This window comes from Sorex araneus, chromosome 9 (assembly GCF_027595985.1).
Source record: "Sorex araneus isolate mSorAra2 chromosome 9, mSorAra2.pri, whole genome shotgun sequence".
In the NCBI taxonomy this organism is placed as follows: Eukaryota; Metazoa; Chordata; class Mammalia; order Eulipotyphla; family Soricidae; genus Sorex; species Sorex araneus.
The window spans coordinates 20,859,882-20,876,744 of NC_073310.1; the positions used below are offsets into that span (position 1 = coordinate 20,859,882).

The following is a 16,863-nucleotide window of genomic DNA, read 5'->3' on the forward strand; positions in this document are numbered from 1 at the left end:
AAAACTTGTTAATATGAAGAAGTAACCAGGGGCCATCGATGCTTTTGATGTTTGGATTTGGGGCTGGGGACTGTTGTATTTTGAGGGAGGGTGTGTGTGGACATACCTTAAATGATCATGCTATGGTGATGGCCCTGGATCTGCACTCAGGAATTAATCCTGACAGGTGCATGAGACCATATGGGATGCCAGGGATAGAACCTGGGTCAGGGGCATTCAAGGCAAGGGCCTTACCCACTGTACTGTCCCTCCAGCCCTATGACACTATTGAAGTGAACAAGGCCTGCAGGAAATCCAGATTTAGGAGCCCCAGAAAATCTAAATCTCTCTGGTCTGAACTAGATGAGCCAACAGGTGCTTCCTCCTAGGGGACTAACCCAGCCCCCAACCATCCCAGGCTTGCCCCTCCCAGCAGAACTAGTCCTTAATTGAAGACACAGTTGGGGTTGGGCATGTATGCTAAAGGGCCCAGGTTTTCAGCAAGCACACCCAACAATAACACTTCCCTCAGGGCCAGAGGAACATGAAAGAGGCCCTAGAGGTCAACTATGGGGTCAGTGTGTCCTTGAAAGTCATACTATGAGTAAACTCCTCTCTTCTTTCTTCTTGTTCTCTTCTTTACTCGCTGGCCAGGTTTGTGGATATTTCTTTTTTTTTTTTTTTGATGATTTTTAAAAAATTATTAATTTTTTTAATTGAATCACTGTGAAATACAGTTACAAAGTTTTCATATTTGATCCACCACCAAACCCCCACATACTTCCCTCCCACTCCCCCTCTGCCTGTGTGGCAGACATTTTTCACTTTACTCTTTCCTTACTTTGATTACATTCAATTTTCAAGAGGAATCTCACTATTATTATTTGGAAGTTTTCCTCCAACAGTCAGACATGCTGGATGGCATCAATAGATTGTATGTTTTCATTGTTTGGAAAAGGTCTGTCCCAGTCCCGAATCCCGGACCATGATAGTAGCTGCTCAGTGTCGCTGGGGCTCCATCTGGAGAAGGCGTACCGGCTGTACCTCCTTAGTCTGGCTCCCCGGTGTTGCTGGCCTCTTCTGGGGTCCGGAGCATTCTCTGGCCTTCGTGGCTTACCGGAATGCCTGGATTCTTCCGGTTTGTGGAAATTTCGATGATCAGCCTTTGGAGGATTTATTGGACTTCAATCTTCATTCCTGACATGCTTCTGTTTCCATTTGTGTCCAGTTCTCAGGCTGTGGTGAATCAGCTTTCACTGACCATGTACACACAAGGGACAATAATTTCACATTTAGTCTCAGCCTGGAGCATTCACTGATGGTCAGTCTTCATACTGGTTTCAACAGAAGACTGGTCAAGCTCCCAAGATACTAATTGATGACACATCTAAAACACTTCTGACTTTGGCCTGATTCTTTATCTCTCTCCTAGAGAACCCAGCTGCCCTCACCCTCTCTGGGGCCCAAACAGAGCAGTGATGCAGGAGCAGGGAAAGCTTGTCTCTGTGTTCTTTACCAGGTTCTAGATTCTTCAATATTTTTAGGAATGCTCCACGGCATGGAAACCGACCTCACATGCTGGAGGAAAAGGCAGCTCAGATAGAGAAGGGAACACCAAATAAAAGATATTGGGAGGACCCATTCGGGTTGAAAGATGTGTGCCAAAAGTAGACCATAGACAGAACATAAAGACTGCTCAATACCTCTATTGCAAACCACAACACCCAACACAAGAGAGGGAGCACAAGGGAATGCCTTTCCACAGAGGCATGGCAGGGTGGAGGGGATGGGGTGGGGGTGGTGGGAGGGATGCTGGGACCATTGGTGGTGGAAAATGGGTACTGGTGGAGGGATGGGTACTCGATCATTGTATAACTGAAACGCAAGCACAAAAGTTTATAAGTCTGTAACTATACCTCACGGTGATTCACTAATATTTAAAAAAAAGACAAAAAAAGATGCTCAAAGTTAGAAAATAGAAATAGGTCTTAGAAATTAAGAACAATAGAGAGGCTTAGTTTAGAAGTAAGTAAGATATGCTTCCTGTGTCTGTGTGTGTTTGGGTGGAGGGACTGAGGGGGTTTTATAAAAACTTGGTCTTCATTCGGGTTGAAAGATGCGAGCTGAAAGTAGACTATAGACCGAACACGAAGGCCACTCAAAGCCACTCAATACCTCTATTGCAAAATACGACACCCAAAAAGAGCGAAAACAAAAGGGAATGCCCTGTAGCAGAGGCAGGGTTGGGTGGTGTAGGATGGGGTGGGGGTAGTGATAGGGATACTGGGATCATTGGTGGAGGAGAACAGGCAGTGGTGGAGGGATGGGTAAACCGATCACTGTATGAGTGAAATGCAAACACAAAAGTTCATAAGTTTGTGACTGTACCTCACAGTGATTCTATAGTAAAAAATTAATTAAAAAAAAAAACAAAAAAACCCCAAAAAACCCAAAACTGGATCTTTGTGCTACTTGCCAAGTTACTAGCTTTTCATGAGTAGTTAGGGATCTTACACTGTGAGCTGCCTGATTAAGGTCTTTGGGGTTATCTACTTTACCATTTAAGATAGGTACTGCCCATTTTCTTTTAGTGTCTAATGAGCCTAAGCTCTGTGGTTAGAGGTGGTACTTTTTTCTTGGGAAATTTCAAACTTCCCTTCCTCAGAAAGGCAAACCCTAGATGTGAGGGGATGATTAAAGTGTGGAATAAAGACAGGTAAAAACGGACTTTTTTTTTCATCAACTGCTAATGAGAAACTGAGATTCCCTCTTTCATTCCCTCCTCTCAAAGAAAAAAATTGTGACTGCAGTCAGGAAATAGAGAATCAGATTGCTCAAGGTACTTCCTGCTTAGGGGCATAAATAGGGCTCCAATGCAGTGAAGGTGTCTTAAGAAGAAGGATGCAGGGATGTCTGCAGTAACATGCCTCAGTCCCTTGTGTCCGTGGTTACACATTAGTCACCCTCTGTGGTTTAATGGCCTCAAGCATAAGGCACTGTAGCACTGTCTTCCCATTTTTCATGGATTTGCTCGAGTGGGCACCAGTATTGTCTCCTTTGTGAGACTTGTTGTTAGTATTTTTGGTATATCAAATATGCCATGGGTAGCTTGCCAGGTTTTGCCGTGCTGGCAAGATGCTTTGGTAGCTTGCTGGGCTCTCCGAGAGGGATGGAGGAATCAATCCAGGTTGGCTGCATGTAAGGCAAATGCCCTACCCGGTGTGCTATCTCACCAGCCCTCAAGCATAGAGGCCTCAAGCATAGAGGAAACAAATTAGACAAGAAGGCTATAAGACCAGGTCCAGTTGTAGTCAGAAGACCACCATGGATTAAAAAAAGGCAGGACTTAAAAGAGCCAAGATTTAGTATTTACCATGGAAATCATGCCTGAGAAGCCTGTTCCCACAATTAGGGAATCTTTTAGTGAGTTGAAGATTGGTCTGTATTTGTCTAAATTTTTTCATCAAAGAAGCAAAATACTTTTCTATGCGTAGCATACCAATGATGGACTGATGAAACCTCACCTTTAGGCGATGGGTAAAATATTTCAAGGTCAAAAGCCAATTATTCCCAATATAATGGAGACCTTTAGAATTAATTTTTTTAGTTTGTGGTATTGGAACATAGCCATACAAACAGGGGAGAGGAAGTTGAGATGATTATCTAAGAGTAGAATCTCCATTCTGGATAGCATCAACAAATATAACTTAAAGTACTGTGAACGAGAGACAAGTTTTGTAAGGTGTACAAGAGGTAAGCACCAAAGGTTTTAATCGATTTGTTCAAGCAGACACCAGTAAGTCTCTCATTGAGAGACTTATTGTTACTGTTTTTGGCATATCCAATACGCACAGGTAGCTTGCCAGGCTCTGCCGTGTGGGCTCCGTACTCTCAGTAGCTTGCCAGACTCTCTGATAGGGGCAGAGAAATCAAACATGGGTCGGCCATGTGAAAGGCGAAAGCCTTACCACTGTGCTATCGCTGTAGCAAAAAGGTTTTAATGTGCGTAAATAATTAAAGATCTTAAGAAAACCTTGCTTAGTGCTAGTCTGGCCTAGAATGCATCAGACCCAGTAATTGAGGTTACTTAACCCCTCCAATTCCAGGGGTTCTGTAGGAGCATCCTCAAACACTTTAAATAGGGGTGGGTGGGATGCTCAGCCAGAGGAAATACAGGATGCAAAGGATTTCAAGTTCCCTTTTATCTACAACAGAGTTTGTTTTGTTTTCATTTAAGAACTGAGAACTTGGTCCCCGGTGCCATCTTGCCCCATTCAGCATTGAAGAAACCCAGTGGGCACCACAACACTGGAGATTTCTCCATGCCCCATACCAAGCCAATATCTCTGGGATGCCCCAGATGGAGCAGGTGCAGTCTCCCTGCCTTCTCCAGATGGAATCCCAGTGACCATGAGCTTCTATAAGCATGTCTCCAGTATGTGGCTATCAGAACTATTCCTCTGACCTTTCCTGATATGCAATGTGAGCAATGAAAAATAAATTATCTAGCATCTGCCCCTGGCCAAAACTAGAGAGAGAGCAGTGACATGTGGGGCCTCACAGCATGAGGGATGGAACCGGCTCCTCTCCCCACCCTGGCGAGGCCCTGAACAGCGATGATCCCAGAGGCACACAGGCCAATCTTGGAACCCAGTGGCTTTGGGCAGAAATGCATCTGGACTGAGCATTAAACTACTGCTCAGTATTCAACATGGTGCCACCGTGGGTGGGAAAGTGTTTTTCCCTCCCGTCATTTCTCCCTGGCAGTGTGGTGGCCACCACCTTTTCAGAGCCTATTGGAGAGCCAGGTAAGAGACTGAAGTGAAGTTTCACATGAAGCCTCTCCGGATGGGAGGTGGAATAGGCCCCTCTTCTTGCCCCGATGAGGCCCCGAGTTGCTGCCCACAAAAGGTTCCTGGCTCCTAATCAGCCATGATCCCAGAGGCACACAAACCAATCTTGGAACCCAGAGGCTTTTGGCAGAAATCCCTCAGACTTATTACTAAAATATCAGAAATCCAAAATCATGCAGCTGCAAAGAGGCGGTGTGACATGATATGCTTTTGATAATTAGCAATAGAAAACAAATTATCTAATGATGCCTATTTTGTAAGGTCTGATTGTTGAGGAAAAATCCAAATAATAATGGTGGGTCTTTTGTCAAAATGTTGAATGTGATTAAAGTGGAGAGAGAGTAAAATCATCTGCCACATAAACAGGGGGAAGGGTGGGACAAGGGATATATCGGGGTTCTTGGTGATAGAAAATGTGCACTGGTGAAGGAATGGGTCTTGGACCATTGTATGACTAAGACTTAAACTGAAAATCTTTGTAACTACTCTCACAATAATTCAATAAAAAACAAAACAAAACAAAAAAACCCTGAGAATTGAATAGCACTCAGCTTTAAAAGGCACTGGTAGAGGTGAAGTATTACATGTGACATCATCAATTACCCCTATGGCAAAGTATCCACATTAGTCCATGAGTTTCTCAGGAACTTGCAGCAATTAACAGAGAAGAATCCTAGACCTCAGAGCCTCTGCTCAACAGAGTTGTCTAAGGAAAGTGGAGGAGGATAAAGAAGAAGAATAGTGCTGATGCTTGCAGATTCCCCTTTCACAAAACTCATTCATCCAGTTTCTGCCTGGGGAATCACAGGGACTGAATTTAGATTGTTGGAGACTTAAAACCTTCAGATCTGAGCAAAGAAATTGGAAACTAGAAAAAAAAAACAAGCCAAGCAATAATGAATCTTCTCATCAGTGGACACTAGGGGGGGCAGTGTGCCATATTCTGAGAGCAAGTTCTCCAATGAAATGCAGCTGCAGACCCTAGGGCCCTCTAGTACATGTCACTAACATGGAGCAACTCAGAAACTGCCATGGTCACACTGCTGAGTGACCCTCAGGAACTCATTTGCATGACAGCCCCACCTCCACAGGGGGAAGCAGGTATAAGGAGAGCTTGGAGGCTGGTCCTGAGCTGAGAGGTCTGACAAGTCACAGCATTGGGTTGTCTCCACCATGGCCTGGGCTCCTCTCCTGCTCACATTTCTGGCTCACTGCACAGGTCAGGGGCACTCTCTGGGTTGGTGGGAGAAAATGGCAAAGGATACTCTGCTGCACTTTTACATCATTGTCTCATCTTAAGCCCTTGGTCTTATATCTGTTTTCAGGGGTCACTTCTCAGTATGTGGTGATTCAAGAATCCTCACTAGCCACAACTCCTGGAGGCACAGTTACACTCACCTGTGGCTCCAGTACTGGGGCTGTCACCACCAGTAATTATGCTAATTGGATTCAACAGAAGCCGTACCAGAAAACCTGGGGTCTAACAGGTGGAACCAGTAATAGGCTTCCAGATGTACCTGCCAGATTCTCTGGCTCCCTGCTTGGAAACAAGGCAGTCCTCACCATCACTGGAGCCAAGGAAGAGGATGAGGCTGAGTATTTCTGTGCTCTGTGGTTCAGCAACCATTTCCACAGTGACAGATGCAAGTGGGGAAGTGAGACATAAACCTGGGGCTAAGCTTTATCTTTTGCTGCTGAGTACAGCAGATCCTGTAATGAAGTAATCTATTTCAAGGTTTTCTCTGCATTTTTGATGAAAAATAACAACTATTCCTGCAAACTTTCAAATAAACAAATTTATTCCACGTTATGATCAATTTCTTCACTTAAACACTGGTTTCCTAGTTCCTGAATTCTCATTAAGTTAGGATTTACTCTATTTCTTTTTTTTTTTTTGGTATACAAGCTGATCACAGGGTCTAGGAATTTTCCAGGTATGCACAGGTAATATTATTGGGGTAAAGTCAATTATATTTTCTCCATATGCAGCATCACTAACAATGTTCATTCACATTAAGAGTAAGGAATTAAACAATATTTTATGAATTTATAACATCACTGAAAAGCTTTTTATACAGTGTACGTGTTGCTCTAAACTAGTATACTTAAATATAACATAACCAGATGGAATATTTAAAAATTAATTCCATTTATATTCTGTTATCATTAAAGTCCAGAAAATCATTGATAAATACTTATGAAATTAATGATCATTTGCTCTGAAAAATTACAAACAACATTGTGAATTGAGGAAGTTACCATGGGACACTGATACTTTAGACTTCAGAGTTTTGGGTTTTTTTGTTTTATTTTGTTTTGGCGGCCACACACAGCAATGCTTAGGGGTTGCTGCTAGCTGTGCACTCAGGAATTCCTCCTTATGTTCTGAAAGATGACAGTTGATGTTTCTTTGGATGAAGCCAGAGTGGGATGTATACACTTTATCAATATAATAACCTACAACCGGGATTTTTGAAATTTAATTTAGAACATTTGTTTTAACATTCAAAATTATAGGTTAGTCAGAGAGATAGTTCGGTAGGTTATGTGCATTCTTTTCATGCCAGAAACATTGGTAAATTCTCCAGGATAGCATGTTCTTTGAGCCTTCCGGGGTGACTTCCAAGCACAAAGCTGTTGTTGCCCACAAATCCAACAGAAATATAGTTAGATGTATATAAACTCAATTCTTTTGAAAATTATTTATTTGAGTATTTAATATTTTATTATTTATTTTCAAAAATATGATATTTATTTTTCTAAAATATTATGAAAAAATATTTTTGTTTGTTTTTGAGCCACACTCACTAGTTGTCAGAGATCTGCACAGAGGGATCACTCCTGGTGTCCTCAGAGCCCATATGAAATGCCAGAGATTAGAGCCTGGGTTGGCCACATTCAAGAAAATGGTAGGAGACTACAGAATTGTCTAGAAGAAACCTGAAAGCCTGTGTAACATCTCCTGAGCAAGCACACTGACTCAGACAAGGACCAGGGCTTGTCTGTACCACCATTCTAGCCCCTTATGAAAATCATTGAAATGAAATTTGACCATGTAATCTTGAGACTTCTCTAAGTACCCTCATGATATCTTCTATATTTTATGCAAATCTATAAACTTGCTCTATATGGCTTTTCATATCTTTTACTGCTGCTTATTTTTATCTAATATACAATTCTGTATCTTACTTGAAATATTATTTGTAATCTAGTCTATGAGCTCTTTTTAGATTTTATTTTCATTTCAGTTTCTTCAAATTCAATTAGCAGGGTCACTGTGGAACTACCTGTGCTTCTTCTTTATCTGTGCAGTGAGATCAGTAAACTTGGTGTCTGGGCTGGTGGCTGTTCCCTGTGCCCTCACTGATGAGACTCTGCAGCTGCACCTTCTCTGGCCCATCAGAGTCGCTGAGCATGAACTGTAGTCTCCATAGGTGCTTCCTGCTGGGCTCTCCCATGGGGGAAAGCAAATCTCCTTCCTGCTGACTCTGGGCTGAGATTTGGGTTCTAGATGCAGGACTCCGGAGGGTGTAGGTAATTCACTGTATCATTGTCATCTAGTTGTTCATTGATTTACTCGAGCGGGTGCCAATAATGTCTCCATTTGTTCCAGCCCTGAGATTTAAGCAGCCTCTCCTTACTCTTGTTTCCCAATGATTAGAGGGTCAGAAGAATGAGACCTGTTATTGTTACTGTATTTGGCATATCGAATACGCCATGCGGAGCTTATCAGGCTCTTCTGTGGTCCAAAAGATAAGAGAGAGAGAGAGAGAGAGAGAGAGAGAGAGAGAGAGAGAGAAACAGAAAATGAAACTGTCTGAAAAAGAGCAGAGGCCTCCTGTCCCCACTGTCCACAGCCCCCAAAAGCCGTGGGTAATTAAGGATGGAAAATTGTTTGCATAGAAAGTCCTTACATTGACATAGAGTGAAGAAGAAAAGGAGACCTGGGTAGAAATTCTCAAAGGTGGGGTCAGGGATCTTTATGTACCAGGGCCCGGGCTCCTCTCCTACTCGTGTGCCTCTCTCATTGCACAGGTAGGTCAGACCTGAAGAGCCAGCCCCAACATACCCCACAACCTAAATATTATTTCTCCTATCCCAATTTTGAAGAAAAGCTTCCATAATGGCCAACTGAAGGAACAAGATTGTGATGGAAGATAACACATACAGGATAATTCAGGAATACATTTGCAGATCAACTCAGAAAAAAATTAGTCATATCCAATGTGGGGCTGGAGTGATAGCACAGCGGTGGGTGTTCACCTTTCCTGCGGCCGACCTGTGCTCATTTCCTCCACTACTCTCAGAGATCCCGGCAAGCTACCGAGAGTATCTCCCGCATGGCAGAGCCTGGCAACTAAACGTGGCTTATTGGATACACCAAGAACACATACATGAAAGCTTGTAACTATCTCAAGGTGATTCAATAATATTTAAAAATCAAAGTGGGGAGGGGGTAATCGGGGTAGAGGGAAGAGGAAGTAGAGAAATTCAGTCTGTGGTGATGGGTGAGATTCTCAGAATTGGAACTAAAGTTCTGGGGTCCAATTTTCTTCCTCCTGCCACTGGGCAGCCCTAGTAGATCTCAAGCCCTGGGTGTGATTTAGTTGGGTTTTTAATTAGCGCCTTCTCTAGCCAACTCTTAATTGCTTGAATGCTCCATGAATTTAGATTTTGCTTTGTAAATTTGTTGTTGCTCTGACTTATTGTATATGCCTTAAGTATTGACCCGCATGTTTTGTTACTTAAATAAATATTAAAATACTGTTATATGAAAAAAAAAATTAAAAAAAGAACAGTAACAATAAGTCTCACAATTAGAGACATTACTGGTGCCCGCTCTAACAAATAGATGAGCAACAGGATAACAGTGACAGTGACATCCAACGTGATAATTTAATTGACTAAAAAGCCTGAACCTACTTGCTGGAAAATAAAATTGTTTATTTGATCATTTTCATTTCTTCTGAATAATCACGTATGTTAAAACTAACCAAAACATAAATGAACCAAACAAAGAATATCCCTCAGATTCTTTAGCAAATTTCTCGAAAGTTGACCAATTATAAATAAACACAAAATACAAATCTATTTAAAATCAGTAGAAATAATAAGGCAAGAAAATAGGAATTAACTTTAAAAATAGAGTTAACACATTGCTAGTTATTCACAATATAAGGAAGAAACACAAGAACTTATGACCTAAATAATTAGGGAATTATAAAGTAAAAAATAAATTGGATATCACCATACAAAAATAGAAATAGAATAGAAACAGTTTCAGTGTGCTGACAACTATTTGAAAATGGAAAGATGGAAAAATTGTAACAGTAACTAAAGTATATACCCAATAACCAAATGATCAAGATTAATATAATACCTAATTATAGGTAAAAGGCAAAACATACATAAGAAATCTTTCTATATTTTTTTTTAATTTTATTTATTTTTAATTAGAGAATCACCGTGAGGGTACAGTTACAGATTTATACACTTTTGTGCTTATACTTCCCTCATACAAAGTTCGGGAACCCATCCCTTCACCAGTGCCCATTCTCCACCACCCGTAAACCCAGCATCCCTCCCACCCTCCCCAATCCCATCTCCCCCCCACCCCACCCTGCCACTGTGGCAAGGCATTCCCTTCTGTTTTCTCTCTCTAATTAGCTGTTGTGGTTTGCAATAAAGGTGTTGAGTGGCCGCTGTGCTCAGTCTCTAGCCCTCATTCAGCCCGCAACTCCCTTCCCCCACATGGCCTTCGACTACAATGTAGTTGGTGATCGCTTCTCTGAGTTGCCCTTTCCCTGGAACGTGAGGCCAGCCTCGAAGCCATGGAGTCAACCTCCTGGTACTTATTTCTACAGTTCTTGGGTGTTAGTCTCCCACTCTGTTATTCTATATACCATAGATGAGTGCAATCTTTCTATGTCTGTCTCTCTCTTTCTGACTCATTTCACTCAGCATGAAACTTTTCATGCCCATCCACTTAACTACAAAATTCTTGACTTCCTTTTTTCTAACAGCTGCATAGTATTCCATTGTATAGATGTACCAAAGTTTCCTCAACCAGTCATCCGTTCTGGGGCATTCGGGTTTTTTCCAGATTCTGGCTATTGTAAACAGTGCTGCGATGAACATACATGTGCAGATGTTGTTTCGATTGTACTTTTTTGCCTCTCTGGGATATATTCCCAGCAGTGGTATTGCTGGGTCAAATGGGAATTCAATATCTAATTTTTTGAGAATCGTCCAAATTGTTTTCCAGAAGGGCTGAACCAGTCGGCATTCCCACCAGCAGTGAAGAAGGGTCCCTTTCTCCCCGCATCCTCTCCAACAGCGGTTGCTTTTGTTCTTTTGGATGTGTGCTAGTCTCTGTGGTGTGAGGTGGTATCTCATGGTTGTTTTGATCTGCATCTCTCTGATGATTAGTGATGCAGAGCACTTTTTCATGTGCCTTTTGGCCATTCGTATTTCTTCCTTGGTAAAGTTTCTGTTCATTTCTTCGCCCCATTTTTTGATGGGGTTGGATGTTTTCTTCTTGTAGAGTTCAACCAGTGCTTTATATACCATTGATATCAACCCCTTATCTGATGGGTATTGTGTAAATATCCTTTCCCATTCTGTGGATAGTCTTTGGATTCTGGTCAATGTATCTCTTGCGGTGCAGAAGCTTTTTAGTTTAATGTAGTCCCATTTGTTGATCTCTGTTTTTACTAGATTGCTTAGTTCCGTGCCACCTTTGAAGATACCTTTATCTTCAATATCGTGGAGGGTTTCGCCGACATTGTCTTCAATGTACCTTATGGTTTGTGGTCTAATGTTGAGGTCTTTAATCCATTTGGATCTGACTTTTGTGCATGGTGTCAGGTCAAGGTCTAAACCCATTTTTTTGCATGTGGTTGTCCAGTTGTGCCAACACCATTTGTTAAAGAGGCTTTCCTTGCTCCACTTCACATCTCTTGCTCCCTTATCAAAGATTAGATGGTCATACATTTGGGGTTGTGTGTAGGGATATTCCACCCTGTTCCATTGGTCTACGGCTCTGCCTTTGTTCCAGTACCATGCTGTTTTAATTGTTACTGCTTTGTAGTAAACTTTGAGGTTGGGGATGGTGATGCCTCCCATCATCTTTTTCCCAAGAATTGTTTTAGCTATCCTTGGACGTTTGTTATTCCATATGAATTTTAGGATTGCTTGATCCATTTCTTTGAAGAGTGTCATGGGTATATTTATAGGGATCGCATTGAATCTGTATAATGCTTTAGGGAGTATTGCCATTTTGACAACATTGATTCTCCCTATCCACGAGCAGGGTATATGTTTCCATTTCCTCATGTCCTCTTTGATTTCATGGAGTAGCGTTATGTAGTTTTCTTTGTAAAGGTCTTTTACTTCCTTGGTTAAGCTGATTCCGAGGTACTTGATTTTCTGGGGCACGATTGTGAATGGGATTGCTTTTTTCATGTCCCTTTCCTCTGCCTCATTGTTTGCATATATGAAGGCCATGGATTTTTGGGTATTGATTTTGTAGCCTGCAACTTTACTGTATAAGTCTATTGAGAAATCTTTCTATATTTTTTTGCTTCTTTTCTGCAAATATAAAATTCTCACAGAAAAATATCCCCATCATGAACATAGAGAAAAGAAAAAAAAGGTATTCTTTTTTTAAAAAATGTTCCGTGTGCACTGGAAAAGAATGTGTAATCTTTCTTTTGGGGGTGTAAAGCCCTGTACAGGTCTATTAGGCCTCTCTCTTCCATTTCTTCTTTCAGAGTCAGTGTTTCCTTGCTGAGTTTTGTTCTTGTTGATCTATCCAGAGGTGATAGGGGGATATTGAAGTCTCCAATTACTATTGTGCTGTTAGTGATGTCCTCTTTGAGGTCTGTAAGGAGTTGTTTTAAATATTTAGCCGGTCGTTCATTGGGTGCGTATATGTTTAAGAGTGTGATTTCCTCCTGTTGCACATATCCCTTGATGAATAGAAAGTGGCCTTCGCTGTCCCTTCTAATCTTTTGTCAACCTGAAATCTATATTGTCGGATACTAGGATGGCCACTCCAGCTTTTTTTAAGGGAGTTGTTTGCTTGCAGGATTGTTTTCCATCCTATGACTTTGAGTCTGTGTTTACTCTGTTTGTTCAGGTGTGTTTCTTGTAAACAGCAGAATGTTGGGTTTAATTTCCGGATCCATTTTGCCACTCTGTGTTTCCAGGCAAATGTTTGCTTACAGTTCCTAGGGCAGTTTGTTGGCCCATTTGGTGACAGTTTCCTGCCCAGCGGGAGGTCGTGAAGAAAACCTTTTTCAAAGCAGTCAAACAGTTACAAAGGAAAATTGCACGTTCCCCTGGAGATCTCTCCGGCCCATGGAGAGACAACAGTGGAAAGCGCTCCTAATTGGATGGGTTCTATGAGCGGTCCCGATCTGAAAATGAAACTGGTGAGGATAATAAATAGGGGGCTCAAGATGATAAGTACTGATCAAGAGCGTCTTTATTAACAGCCATGCTGGTTTTATACCTTTCTTAGCAGAGGGTTGGTACATAAGTTGTCAATCATCAGGGAAGTGTCTTCTCAGACCAAATAAGGAAAAGTTCGGGGCGTACTTTGGTGGGCTTACAGTATTCTCCAAGAGTAGGTTGAGAAATAGTGGGGAGGGGAAGACAAGGGTTTATCTGGCAGGAGCATCTGTCAGGAGGAATGCACAAGGCTTTTAGTGTAGAGGAAGGCATTCTACTTTATGGGCCTTTTGGGGTCTCGAGGTTACCTGCCCTGGGCTACTTTTACTTCTTGAGTTTAGCTATTTCCTTTGTCACAAGGGCACCTGTGCCTCAGGTTATGCAAAGCTGGTAATAGAATTTTGCGGTTTGTCCAGGGTAAAGGTTTCGGGGTCCTCTTTTGTTCAGGGTCCTGAACAGTCCCCAACAAAATATTTAACCCTTAACCTGCCCTCCTCTTCATGACCATGCTCAGGTAATATTCCTGTTTCTGTACTCAGGAATTAATACTGACAGGTAGAGGAGACCATATGGGTTGCCAGGGATAGAACCTGGGTCAGGTGCGTTCAGTTAGGGCAAGGTCCTTACCCACTCTACTGTCTCTCCAGCCCCATGACACTTTTAAAGTGAACAAGGCCTACAGCAAAACCAGACTGTATGAACCCCAGAAAATCTAATCTCTTTGGTCTGATCTATAAGTGCCAACACGTGCTTCCTCCTAAGGGACTAACATAGCTCCCAACCATCCCAGGATTCCCCCTCCCAGCAAAGCTAGTCTTTAATTGAAGAGACAATTGGGAGAGGGCATGTATGCTAAAGGACTCAGGTTTTCAGCAAGCACACCCAACAATAACACTTCCCTCAGGGCCAGAGGAATAAGAAAGAGGCCCCACAGGTCAAGAGTCAACTATGGGGTCAGTATGTCCTTGAAAGTCATACTATGAGTAAACTCCTCTCTTCTTTCTTCTTGTCCTCCTCTTCCTTACTCACTCGCCCAGTTTGTGGAGATTTCAGTGACGAGAACTTGGAGGATTTCTCTTGACTTCAATCTTCATTCCTGACATGCTTCTGTTTCCATTTCAGGATCCAATTCTCAGGCTGTGGTGAATCAGCCTTCACTGACCATGAACACAGAAGAGACAGTCATTCTCACATGTGGTCTCAGCATTGAAGCAGTCACTGATGGTCAGTATTCATACTGGTTTCAACAGAAGATTGGTCAAGCTCCCAAGACACTAATTTACAACATATCCAAAACACCGCTGGGCTCTGGTCTGATTCTCTGTCTCTCTCCTTGAGAACTAAGCTATTCTCACACTTTCCTGGTCCCAGACAAAGAAGTGATGCACAGCAGGGAAAACTTGTCTCTGTGTTCTCTACATGCTTCTAGATTGTTCAATATTTGTAGAAATGAAAACATTGTTTAAAAAATGGATGCTCAGGGCCGGAGCGATAGCACAGCGGGTAGGGCGTTTGCCTTGCACACGGCCGACCCGGGTTCGATTCCCAGCATCCCATATGGTCCCCTGAGCATGGCCAGGGGTAATTCCTGAGTGCAGAGCCAGGAGTAACCCCTGTGCATAGCCAGGTGTGACCCAAAAAGAAAGAAAAAAAGAAAAAGAAAAACTGGGTTGATATTTGTGCTACCTGCCAAGGGACAGGCTTTTCATGAGTATTTAGGGATCTTACTGTGTGGGCTGGCTGACTTAGTTCTTTTGGGATATCTATTTGACCATTTAAGATAGGTATTGACCATTCTCTCTTAGTGTCAAAACACTCTAGCTCTGCAGTGGAACATTTGTCTTGGGAAATTTCAAACTTCCCTTCCTCAAAAAGGTGAACTCAAGACGGGAGAGGATGCTTAAAGTGTGGAATGGAGACAGCTAAAAACGAATTGGTAACATCAATCGCTAATGAGAAACTGAGGCTCCCTCTTTCATTTTCTCCTCTCAAAGAAAAAGATTCTGAGTGCAGTCAGGAAATGGATCATCAAATTGCTCAAGGTACTTCCTGCTTATGGGCATCAATAGTGCAGTGAAGGTGTCTTCGGAAGAAGGATGTGGGGAGGTCGTCAGTAACACGCCTCAGTTCCTTGCGTCTGGTTGCACATTAGTCACCTTCTGTAATTTAATGGCCTCAAACATAGAGGAAACAAATTTGACAAGAAGGTTATAAGGCCAGATCCTGTTGTAGTCAGAAGCCAACCATGGATTCAAGAAATCAGGACCTAAGAGAGCCAAGACTAAGCATTTTCTATGGAAATCATGCCTGAGAAGCCTGTTCCCACTAGGGGGTCTTTCAGTGACTTGAAGATTGGTCTGTATTTGTATAAATTTGTTCACAAAGGAGCAAAAAACCTTTCGAAGCATAGCACACCAATGATGGGCTGACGTGACCTCACCTTTAGGCAATGGGTAAAATATTTTGAGGTCAAAGGCCAATTATTCCCAAGGTAATGGAGGGCATTAGAAATTTTTTAAAAAAATTCATGATACTGGAATGTAGCCATACAAACAGGGAGAGGAAGCTGAGATGATAATTTTCAAATCATGTCTATTCCAGGTGGCGTCAGGAAATATAACTTAAAATATTGTGAATGAGAGTCAAGTTTTGTGAGCTGTACAATAGGTATGTGCCAATAGTTTTAATGTGGGAAAATAATGAAAAACTTTAAGAAAAGCTTGCTTAATGCAAGTCTCCCCTTGAATGCCTCAGACCCAATAGATGAGGTTATTTGACTCCTCCAACTCCAGGGGTTCAGTAGCAGCACCCTCAAGTACTTTAGGTAGAGGTGAGATGCTCCGCCCCAGGACATACAGGACTCAAAGTGCCGCGGCCCTCGCAGCCAACTTGAACCTCGGCCAGAGAGAGAGAATGAGAGTTGAGTGGGCTAGGGAGGACTGCATGCAATATGCAGCATACAGCAAGTTTATTGAAATCCAAGCGGGCTTATATAGTCTTATTTTAGCAACGATCAGCAGGTTACATAAGTGGTATAAACATTATTAAGTGGTAAGAGCATCTTTATTTTTGCCAATCTTACTTGTTTTACAGTTCCTTCTTTCAGCCGTGAGAAACACGGGAATGTTTTCTTGAGAAAATCTCAGATGTGGCCTTGAGCATGGCCATGGCAGACAGGAGCCAATCCTCCCTTCAGCCTCCTCTCAAGTCCAGCTGCCAGAGCATGGTGGCCCTTCAACTTTTCTCTCTAGGCAGGTCGCCAGAGCATGGTGGCCCTTCTGCCGCCTATCAAGGTTGGCTGTCAGGGGATGACTCGCTCTCATGCCATGTTTCTCCATACTCATTCCCGTTTACAGGAACTAAGGTAGGGAGTGCCTAGGACCCCTCCTCACCCAATCCCTGCTTACAGGGACAGAGGCAGAGGGTGCCCAGGCCCCTCGCCAACATCAAAGGACTTCAAATTCTCTTTTATCTACAATAGATTTTGTTTTGCTTTCATTTAAGAACTGAGAACTAAATAGTACTCAGCTGTAAAAGGCACAGGTGGCAGAGAAGCATTACACGTGACATCATCAAT

The 16,863-nt window shown here is 42.4% G+C and overlaps 1 gene segment (V, D, J or C); it reads left to right on the forward strand.

Annotated features, from left to right (window-relative positions):
• Positions 1 to 6,005: 6,005 nt before the first annotated feature.
• On the forward strand, positions 6,006 to 6,456 carry LOC129407000 (Ig lambda-2 chain V region-like; the record flags this gene model as incomplete). The annotated part of the segment is given in 2 exon segments: positions 6,006 to 6,051; positions 6,158 to 6,456. Coding segments are annotated over 2 exon segments (345 nt in total), but the record flags the coding sequence as incomplete, so codon positions are not given.
• Positions 6,457 to 16,863: the final 10,407 nt, after the last annotated feature.